General features: G+C 35.7%; 1 protein-coding gene across 5 annotated transcripts in view; it reads right to left on the reverse strand.

Annotated features, from left to right (window-relative positions):
- Rdga (retinal degeneration A) overlaps nt 1–12054 on the reverse strand; it is a 78160-nt gene that overhangs the window by 23223 nt on the left and 42883 nt on the right. Inside the window, exons 6-12 of one of the 5 annotated variants that reach the window (XR_011800458.1) lie at nt 10925–11237; nt 10390–10570; nt 9134–9541; nt 7828–8100; nt 7307–7470; nt 6249–6424; nt 1932–6095 (exon numbers count right to left, since the gene is read on the reverse strand). Coding sequence is in view for 3 of the 5 variants with exons in the window: in XM_072008776.1 (XP_071864877.1) it covers nt 6375–6424; nt 7307–7470; nt 7828–8100; nt 9134–9541; nt 10390–10570; nt 10925–11237 (1389 nt within the window). In the remaining 2 variants the exon portion in view is untranslated. Of the gene's footprint in view, nt 1–1931; nt 6425–7306; nt 7471–7827; nt 8101–9133; nt 9542–10389; nt 10571–10924; nt 11238–12054 lie in introns of those variants that run through there. The other 4 variants (XM_072008801.1, XR_011800459.1, XM_072008776.1 and 1 more) reach the window with 4 other exon arrangements.

Below are 12054 nucleotides of genomic sequence, written 5' to 3' on the forward strand. Positions count from 1 at the left end.
AAAGTATGATATAAACTTGGAATTGTTTATCATATAATGCAAACTACGTCATAACATAATTTTATAATCACGCAACGATGATCGAAGTAGGAAAATTTAACAACGAATAAACGAAAAAAAAAAAAGGAGAGTCTATGTCGTATTTAACGCATACAACTTTTATTCAAATTTTAATACTCTTTTAATAACCGCGAAGATATAGATCTTCAAAACCTTGTATGACTATCGTAGACGAAAAAAATAATTCTTATAACGTGCTTTTACTTCTTGAAATTATGCGATCTTCGTGCCATATACATTTTTGTATAACGAATAACGTAGAATAAATAAATCACCCTGTATATCTTCAGGAATCGTTTAATAAAAAATTTACCGTCGATCGCCATAGACGCGCTATTATTCTCAAACCTCTCGCTTCAAAATGCATCGAATAAAAACATTAATATCTACTGACATTTCCATGCTTCTCGAATATTATAATGCCTTCTTTGACATTAAAATTTCAAAGCTAAATGTTGTTCGACTAACAGCATGCTTCAATCTATGTTGACGCTTTCACTTTCATTTGTTCCGGAATGTTGAATTTCTAAGAAACACCGTGACGCAATGAATTTTCACGATAGAACGGTCCTCTATTGATCATCGCTTCAGAAAAGAAGAAAATGACAAATACAAAGAGGAAAAGAAAGGGAGAACAGGAGTCGCGCTTTATTGGACGTTGACGAAGGTTAAAGCGTAAGATTAACACGAGAAAGTTCAAAGGGAATCTCGAATCGTTCTGTTACGTCCGAAGAGAAATGGTCCAAAAATTTGGGAAGCAATGGAAAACCATTTAAAACGTCGCCTTACTTACAATGAAGCTCGCAGGAGATTAGAAAATTTGAATTCGTCTGTGAAAACTTTAATACGTGTTTGCCTCGTGACCATCGATTAATCGTGATAATCTCAGTAAAAATACATTTATATACGCACGTACGAATAAATCGACTACTGACGTTACGTTACGTTACGTTACGTTACGTTACGTTACGAGAATAAAATGTCACGGACAATTTTTAAAAATGTCGAACATTTCCACAGATATAATCGATCGTTTCTTTTTTTCTTTTTCCTTTTTCTTCTATTCAGTATGTTAAATTGTGACTATTTGAGATTTCAATATACATACGCGTGCGAGATATGTACAGGATTCGAAAAGATATTGGATAACGCGTAAAACAGATTCTTCTCCCTTTCATCGAAGCGGATATATTCTCCAGAAGAACTAAATTTTTATCGGGACAATTGTTATCGCTATATCGGAATTATCGATCGATCGAAGTGGCATGAAATTGAAATATCTTCTATTCGAAGTATTTACACGTACGTGTCTGTTTCCATATCCGTGAAGAGTTATGAATAATATTGTATTATTCTACGATTAAAATTATTCCTATTTTATGTCTATTTTCTATAGGAATCTCGAATAAACATTATTCCCTAGGTATCTGAAAAAAAATCCTTTAACCGCACAATGTTCCAACAATGATCCCTTAAAATAAACTCGCAACTTCCGTTAGCTAATAATGAAATTCAACTTTAACATTAATAACGTTGTTCATTCATCCTTCGTTAACTACTTCGCTCCATTGATCGATCACATCATCATCGAGCATTTATTTATCGTAACCTTCGTTATTTCTTCGTTATAGTTTCTGTACAGATCTTAGAATCTAGGAAAATATTCTTTGAAACATCTACACGAACGTGACTTACGATTCAAAAAGTGCAAAATTCGGATATTATAACCGGTGCCTAAACTCGATCGGTAAGGAAGTCATGGAAACGCGCATCGAAATCTCCGAGTAATTGAAACGATTCGAATGCATCACGATCCTATTAGACGATAGATGAGATAAGAAGAAAAAGAAAAAAAAAAGAAAGAACAAATCTTTTCTTATAACTTTCGTATTTAATAACACGACGATTTAACACGATTCGTAAGTATTTAAATCTTATCGTTCGATTTAACGATTTACATGTTTCGACGCGCGATATCACGCGTCACCGAAGGATCTTCGCGAGGCGAGAAACGATAGAACGATCGCAAGAACAATCTTACTTGTGGATCGATTCCTAAAAAGAAACGTTCGCTCGTCGAATCGAAATTTTACACAGATGGCTATAATCACGATGTACGTTAACGTAGACGACGACGTGACGGTTCGACGAAACTGAAAGAAAACGATGGCTGTTCTACGATAACTTGAACCGAGGATAACGGAACATAAACGCCGGAATGGAAACGAAAAACAGAACGAGGGAGGATCTTTTATACTCTGAACGCAAGTTTAATTGAAATTTTTAATGAAATTCAAATAACGTTGGAGTTAACGAATGTTTCATTGAGAACTTGGAAAATTTCAATATCATTTAAATTAAAACATTTCCGCTCGTTCGGCTTAATTTAAATAAGCGACGCGAAGCTTCTCTCAATCGAATAAAACGTTCAACCAATGTTTATAGCTATATTTCAGCGTACAGTTCTGGCTTCTTCTTTCTTCGTGCTTCTCTAAATCGTTGCGACGTTCATCGAACGTAAGACCTCAGGTTTGTTCTCGTTAAATAATAGGGGCATTAAATACAATGGAAAATCGATCGTCCGTTCGATGAACGACGCACATTTAACCGGGATAGAGTTACAAAGGCATCGTGATTACGCTACATATAAAAAATAATCAGAACAACGTATCTTACGCTCGAAGGCATTTCTAGAATCGATTCACCATCGCTATATTCGATATACCAGCCATTCTTTACTGATATACTTACGATTAATTTATTTGATATGCGGCCGTATACGCACATGCGATTCCTCGCCGCGGAACTTTTCTAATCTCGGTCTCTAACTCGATCACTTAAAAATATCAGTTTAATTACAGAGGATAAGAGACAAACGTGGAGCGGACACGCGCGAATACGATTTCTCTCGATCTATTTCACCCAACCTACTGTACCAACCTACGTACTCGTATTTTTCACGCTTCTTAACGCGACTAGAGTCGAAGCTGGATACGAATCGAAAAAATTCAGACGAATCGATGCGTGGACGATTTATATAAATCGTTGCACATCGATCTAACGTTCATTGTTAATTTGCAATATCGAGTTCCTCTCGCGAATCGCTACAACGCTGCTAGATCATAAAATCGTTGAAACGTTCGAAGATCGTTTCTCGTAGGAATTCCTTGGATCATTCGTCCAACGATAAAAATATATGCGGGTCGATAGAACTGTAAGATGAAAAATGGCTCTTTCGGATGAGAGCGCGAGAAACAGATACACACGAAACACGCATGAAACAAGAAATTATTATCATCTACGATACGTTTCGAAGTGGTTATTTAAATACTTAATGCTATCGCGAATCGAGTAGAGAGAGACAAAGAAAGAGAGAGAGAGAGAAAGAGAGAGTATTTGATATTAAACATTCGTGAACGCGTTCGCGGGTGTCCAACATGGATAACTTACCTCGTAGAAGTCTAAAGGTATATTATCGTAACTCCATCGTGTTGAAGAAAACGATCTCGCGTGTCCGTAGGAACGAACGAGTACCATATGTATACGTTATACGATATAATTCGACAATAAAATTAGAGTAGTCTAGTAATAGTATAATATAATAAGCGACGATAGACCGTCTTTTTAAGAGCTAATTGGTGTTCGTACGTTGATCCCTTTTTTCATTTTGGTACCGAGTTATGATAATTCTTCTCCTCGATCGCTTATCCATTCGTTTATCATTATTCCCCCTATCATTTTTATCCGACCTCTGCTTGTTCTCGTTTCTCAATCGATTTTAATATCGCTCAAATGGGTGAACGTCGCTGCTTGGCTACGTTTCTCGAAGACTTCGTTACTTCCGATCGTTTTTATGGATAGGCGCGATACAATGGATCTCTTGTCAATAATGGAATCCTTAAATCGCGTTCTCATGCTCCACGCGTGTGAATTCAATAAAAATTCGTAGGGAAAGCTGATTTTAATACGCCTGGAGAGAATTAAAAGTTATTGCGTAATTACATCGAAATATACCCTGAAGCCGCGTATCAAAGAGCTTGCAGAGGATTGAAATATTCAATTAGTTGCTTCTAATGGAATAACATACACGTATATTAGAAGGATAAAAGAATACTTGCATCGGCATGGAAGAGATGTTAGAAAATTATTCTGCGATCGATGATTTTGCAATTGTATTACTTTATCCCAAGACAACTTTTCTATTCATAAATTTTGATGGAGTTACCACCTCTGTTATGGGTTCCATATGAAACTGCGATTTAAGACTTTGTTGGTTCATCGACTGACTGGCGCAATTTCGTTTGAATCGGTGTTTTCCATCACGAAACTCCTGATTCTATCTCGATATCATATATAACGCTAGAAGATATGTCGATTAAATTTCAGCTGATCACGCAAATACGTTAAATCGATTATATCACGCTAATCCCACGTATGAAGCTTTTCAAAGTAGATTGTATTATCCAACTTTCCAAATATTTTTCATAGATTTTTCTATTAAATCCACGCATACTTCCCTTCTCTCAGTAGTTCCATTTTTTCTTGAAATCGTGTGTGTAATCGTGTGTGTACTCATGTGTTTACGTGTGCGTGTGTGTATATATGTGTGTGTGTGTGTGTGTGTGTGTCCAAGCAGTGCCAAGAAATTCGACAAATGTTCGAATGACAAGAAAAAACAGCATCGTGAAGAAACCTCTGTATCTTAAGAACAATAAATATTATATCAGTATTTTAACGTACGTAGAAAATATATGTATGTATATATATGTATATATATATATATAATATGTATATTAACGCGGGACTTGTTTCTTTAAATAGAAAAAGATATGTATACCCGGTGTAACGAGGTATCCTAGAACAAGCGAAGAGAACAATTTAACAAGATAGTTTAAGTAAACGTTTGTATACCAGCAGAGTCGGATAGAACTTCTTTCCTTCTTGACGAAATTCAATAAATAACCATCGCGGTAAATATTTCGCTTGTCGATCACGATTATTAGAAACGTTTCTTCGAATGTAGGCTCGTAAAGCTCGAACGATCGATCGAGTAATAACGGAAAGAATAATTTATGAGGGCACAACAAGGATAACAACGTGTTCTGAAAAATTTCAACGAACAACAAAGAGAATTCTACCGAGTGGATCAACGATGCTAACGATCACGATGATCGCGAACGAATAATTCTAATTTCAATTGGAACGAAAAATTCTGTCCAACTCTGTGAACGCTAATCCCTAGAAACTACGCGTCCTCCGCGTTTGAAAGAAGGCGACAGCGTTCGCGACTAAAACGCGGAGGCGAAAAATTGTAAAAATCGCGTCTACGTAGAACGACAGAGCTAAATTGATAAAGATAGTTTATTTATACTTTGCCAACTCGTAATACCTAGAAAATGGAACGTAGAAAAATATAAAATAAAAAATCATACAAACGAATACGGTGAAGATTAGTCTTTATAATACATCAGCTACTCGATTTAATTTTTCCAATTATCATATTCCTTTGATACTAGCCTCTCACTAATTCGGTTTCTTTCTCGGGTTCTTTCTACCCCGTCAAGTTCCACACCCTTAAAACTCGCCGATACGTTACACGCAACAGCGACGTCGCGAATGAGCAAAAAGTTTCCTAATTACACTTGAATCTTCTACACACGCGTGTATTATTCCTCGACATTCGTGCGACTATCTTCGAAATAATTTGCGGACAATCTGTTCGCGCGGTTTCGTCGTTGGTAAGTCGAGAAGAAATATGCGTACGCAAATTATTATACGCTTCCTCTCTTAGCTATACGAGAGTACGATTTTAAAAATATATACGTGTATGCATGTAGAGGATCGTAATCGATCGAAAAAGTTTCCTAATCTTTATACAACACATGTACGCATGTACATATGTAACACGTATGTATCTATGTATTGTTCACCTATGCAGAATGTAATTAATTTACACGTTCGTAGAAAGGGATCTCGAGGCTCCGACGAGAAAGGTTGGAGAGCACCTTGGTAAATTACGCGTCGACATCGCTAATCTGTCGATGGAATAAATATCGATTTATCACATTTTGCGACTTACGCAAACAAAAAGAAAGAGATAGGTAGACAGAGAGAGAGAGAGAGAGAGAGAGAGAGAGAGAGAGAGAGAGAGAGAGAGAGAGAGAGAGAGAGAGAGAGGGAAAACGAACGTGTATCGTTGATGATCGATGTCGATGACGATCGTAGTTCGTTCGCTTGGATCTCCCTCTGGTTGTTCCATCGAAGATAGAATTTTACTCAGGATCAGCTCAGGCTCTACCAATTACGGCCAGAGGTCAGAGCGCGTTCTCCATTTCTTCTGTTGTCAGCTGGAACTGCTCTTGACCTATATAGCATCGAACAAAGCCGATTTAACGATCCACTGGGAGCATTACGTAGGCAAAAAGGATTTCAGTATGATAGGATGTTTGATCGAATAGCTTCTCAAAGACTTTCTTTTCGATGAAGGACAGTCGATGGAATAGTTCTTTAGTAAACTTTGCATAATCTTATCGCCGGCCTTTCATATTACAGCTTTGTACAAATTGTGAGAGATAAAGCTGATAAACAATTTATTCCGAGTTCATGCTAATATACGACTATCAAGAGAATAGACGTCACAAACAATATTTTTTTATTCTCGCGAGACCGTTTCTAGGAAAATTTGTAAGATCATTGTAGAATATATTTGATATTTGTCTATAGTAAATTATAACAGAGTGCAAGAAGAAATGGGATAATATGACCTAGAATTATATCAGGGGTAAGAGTCTAGGATCCTTTCCCTTTCCTTTGGATATCGGGCATTCCTTATTTTCACACTTTATATACCATCTAGATTAAATATTTTCATAACCGATTCCAGATAGATTTAATCTAGATTAATAATTTCTATACTAGAAAATAGCAAAGAGAAACTTTCTTCTTATTTTCTTTTTTCTTTTTTAAGGTAATACCGGGAGATGAAACTAAGATTAATACAATCTTTAGAAGGAAGAAATAAAAATTAAAACACTGTAATTTCATAAAATAATACAATATATGAAATAGAAAATATTTTCTTCGTTCATCTGATAAAGCTACTAACGTAGATTTTTATTTCTCTCGACTGACCCTAATTTTTTTTACCATTCTGTGCTTTATTACATCATTATATTCGCAACTTAGACTCGCGGAATATTTTTTTCTGTAACAGGGTACCCAAAGAAAAAAAAATGGAAACACTTACTGCATAAATACGCCGCGAGGTCACGGTCCTCCGCTTGCAGGGCTAGATCGCGAGGTGTGTTGCCGTGTCGATCCTTGATGATTAAAGTAGCACCGCCAGCCACTAACATGCAGCAAATGGAACGACGTTTATATTGAGCCGCTTTGTGCAGAGCGGTTTGACCTCTGCAATTAGAAAGTGCAGATCACTTGTTTTTTTTCGTTTGCTCTCTGTTTACGCGCCTGGAATAAAATCTCTTTCTTGATCGGCATTATAGTTAACATATACTGAACAGATTTTGAAATATGAACAAAAAATCTTCCTGTTTACGCTAGAGCATTTATAGTCGGTTATTTATGCCTTGTGCTATAAACGAAGCTAATTCTTCGAACTTTGAAATGTCATGGAAAACCTTCTTTCTGCCCTTTCATGGTAGCCACGTTTGTTTAGTTTATTTCTATCGAATCAACTTTTGTTCACCTTTTATCCGTTTCTATACAATGGACCTTCGTTTTCCACCTGTTTTTATATAATACACTTACTTGTCGTTGTCGATCATATTGAGAATACTCGATGGTGCGCAAGCGATAAGATATCTGACAATATCCTTGTGACCATATCTTGACGCTAGGTGAAGAGCAGTTTGTCCAGAGGAGTCGATGGATAGAAGAGAGTATCCTTTCTCGTGAAATTCTTTCAAAGCCTGTAGATCGCCGATTTTCGCTGATTTCAAAATACCATCGCTAGCTTTCTCCAGTAATCTCGTGTGAAACGTGTGAACCTCGGAACTCAAGCCAAAAAGTCTATCTCGTGGACTGGAACAAAATTATTTTTATCCTCTTTATACTTTTTGTATTCAAATTAATCGTTCTTCTCTGACTTTTCTTTTCTTTCTTAATTTGTAACTTTTTTCTATTTTATTCAATATAAAACCTTATAGGACAGATAGTATGGAGGTTTCGAGCTTTGTGGAGAAAAAATAACGCAAAAAATTGATATTGTGGTTAACCGAAACGGGAGAAGTTAAAAGATAAAGAAAAAGAGAAAAAAAATTAAATATTTTCAAAGACTTTTCCATTTCACTGGCACAGAGAATCTCTAGAAAGAAACGAACGTATTCGCTACAGTATAATACAGTATTAACTAGCATTCCTCCGCAACAGTAACCAAGAAAACCAAGTAAAAGAAACATCCTAAACACTGGAACGAAATTGAAGTTTCTCTAGAGTGGTCGGTTTGGAAGTGAATGGCGTGCGAGTTCGTTTTTAAAGATATAGATTCCTGCAGCTAAAAGGAATACGGAATGAATGGTTCGCGGTATTATTATTAAAGATAGGGATTTCAAGGTAGAGATTTTTAATAGAGATTTCAGATACACATAACACCATTTTCTTTAAAGTTACGTATTTTCTTTCTGATTACGTGAATCGACTAAATAACGACGCATATTTTATATCCTTTTTTCATATTTCTATCCTGCAGTGATTACATTACGTTAAGTAAAAAAATTAATTTAAAAAATAGTGCATACTAAATATAAAAATACTTAGTGCATACAAGACATTCAATTTTACTTCATCTTGAACTCTTAACACTTTACCATTTTTAAACTCACAAAAAGGTAGAAACTTAATCTCTTCGCTATGTCTTACAATTAAAACGTTCCTCCATCGAATATTTCATTGAAAGTTACATTCTCATATAAACAGTTCTTATCGGTGGCTCTTCTTCAATAAAAAGATTCTTAAATAAACGTCCCTTGTTATTAGTAGAACTAGCTATAAACTTCTAATTATACATTCATGTGCTGTGATATCAAATTGACTTTAACAAATGACGATAGCTTACCTAATGAAGGTAGGTAATGTTTGATTTTGTGACTGTGAGACAACCGTGGCAGAGATTGATTTTGAGGAACTGCTTTGCTTGTTCGCGTCTCCAGATATTTTTTCCTCCTTCTTCACATTTGGAGATTCATCCTGAGGCGCGTCTTTACTCATCGATTCATGAGATTTCGCAGTATCCTGATCCTTGTTCTGTATCTTCGTTTCAAGTGGTGTTTCGTGTGGTGATTCAGGCGCTGCAGTTTCAGGTGGTGATTCAGGCGTTGCAGTTTCAGATGGTGATACAGGCGCTGCAATTTCAGGCACTGCAGTTTCAGGCGTTGCGTTTTGTGGTTCCGAAACTGGCTGCGCCTTTGTCTCTTCTTTAGGCTTCTCGTTTGTCATGGCTGCATTTTTCTTTGGTCGTTCTTCGCTATATTACACGTTCTTTCTATTAATCTAATGATACGATTGCATTACCATTACAGATATCATGGACACACGGACGAATATGTGAAGTGGCAATAAAAGGTTCAAACAAGGTATTTATTTTGAAGCTACGAGTCATAATTGCGTAGCTTCTGATCACTGTTATTACATGCGGAATTATTTAATTATCTCTCTGTGGACAATATAGACGAAAGACAAATGAGTATACTGCTATATCACATAAAAAGATATTATTCTTTGTTTAAAGTGTATTGACTACTCGAAAACATTTCTCTAATTTTGATATCTCGTTCAATGTGTCATTATATAAATTATATAAATTATCTTTATACAGTATCGTTCAAGTTTGAAATCATTTCGTATTAATCAACCGCTTTATATATTAGAGTTTCAAAATTCATTCTGCTTGAAGCTTAATTATCAATTTATATTCAGTAAGGGAAATATCATACAATGATAAAATTACAGAAATGTCTTGTCTTAGATTAGACTCTGTCTACAGAATTTCTACTATAATAGAAAGTAAACTAATAACTTAAAATTTTGTAACAATAAAATAAGCATAAGAGATAAAGCATAAAAGTTATTTAAACACCATATGATGGAATTAATTTTTACAATAGTTCTATATAGCCGGTATATGTTAAACAAAGAACAACGTTCCATCAACGGCTTTAATATTGTTACATATCGTTTTACTTTCGACCAATACAAAAGGCACAGTACAATGTTGATTACGTATCAGCAGAAGGATCATATGATAGAATCGTCATAACGAATCAATCGAAAATGATTCAAATAAGAAATTCTAATTCGATGAATGAGAAGTACCTTGGCGACGGATGAGCGGTTGCCGATTCTTGGCTCGTAGACATCTTCGTTCCATCAGGCTCGTTCGACTGATTGGAGGCACTCTCCTCGAGGACGTACACCGCTTCGACAGCCACATCAGTCACGTAATGGAGTTGCTCTTGAGCTCTATCAATCCTAAAGAATCGTTCCGCGGTACACGCTGAAAATTGATCCGAATGGTAAGTACGACGTAATTTGTGCTCAGAAAATTATTTACCTTTGAGCAATTTTTTTTTTTTAATAATAATTCTTTAACAAACGACGATCCCTAACCGAATCCTTCACAACACTACTCAAGGCTGACGATCTTGATAAGATATTAAGAAATTATTAAAATCAACGATAACACCCTTTTTGTAAATATTTAGCAATTTTCCAGAAACGTTTACTACTGTTTCGTGCTACTTAAACATTACAGATAAATTTTTATTCAGAGAAGAAATCTAAAATTATTACATGTGGCTAAGAAATCTTGCGAATCGTAGGAGCAAACAGTCCGTATAGTCGTACTTACAGTCGAGGAAGCAACAAGTGTCCATGTTATGGTCTTTTGCCAGGATCTTCCTCAGTGATTCTAGGTCGGTGGTGGCGTCGAGATCAAGTGGATCTGCGATCCATGTGGTCGCGGCCTTCTTCAACATATCTTTATCGTGATGATACCTCTCGTAATCTAACATCTTGATCTTCATCACCGGCAGTTTTAACCTCTCCAGTTTGACGTCTTGCTGAGGTTTGCTCGCGTTCCTTCGTTTCGCTAGCATTGTCGCTTTGTTTAGCAGTTTTAGGTTTATAATGGATGGCAGCAGTCGACAAGCCTCGCCATCGACCTAAGGTACGAATTATAGTTCTTTTTGTATACAATTGGGTATTCTAGTTGCGCACAATAAATGATATTCGGCGTGCGATTAAATTTTTATTTCGTGATAATCTGAGAAACTACCACAGTTGTGACACAACTTAGGGTTTGCCAGAAGAATGCAAGAAAAATAAATAAAGTAATTTGAGTTGGACTTTTATCATAGACGATTATGTAATATAGTATTTTCTATGTTCACGACGCCTGATTTATTTGCGACTTGTCTTCTGTATCTTTTTTTTTTTTTTTTCATTACACACTAAGCTATTATTTACTCACTCAAACTCACTAAATCGCTATATCATACCGTTTAATTATCCAAGCTTTTTATTGCGCGGTTTTTTAAGTTTCCTTAATACACAAAAAATTGATTTCAAGTTTTATCCTATCTCCTAAATCTAAATAATCACTCTCACGAGATAATCACTCTCGTGTATTATAATCGAATATCCAATTTTTAATGAAATATTTCTAACAACATCGATATTACGGTATTGCATAAGATCACAAAATATTAGCATAATAAATTATTGTAACAAGCGATAGTTTAGTCTCTGCCGTGGCGTCCTGGAATAACTCAGAAGCGATAAATGTTATCATAATTTTAAGATCACTCTAAAATAACATACGACGTAAACTGTCGCTAATCTTCGATTAGGTCGATCCTTAAAATTATAATTAAATATAAAGAATTATAATTATAATATGAAGAAGTCGAAATTTGTATGTTTCAGTGAGATAGGTCGAGACCCTGTGATAAAATGAATACTTGTATCGATACCTGATAT

The sequence above is a fragment of the Bombus fervidus genome, chromosome 1 (assembly GCF_041682495.2).
Source record: "Bombus fervidus isolate BK054 chromosome 1, iyBomFerv1, whole genome shotgun sequence".
NCBI classification, from domain to species: Eukaryota; Metazoa; Arthropoda; class Insecta; order Hymenoptera; family Apidae; genus Bombus; species Bombus fervidus.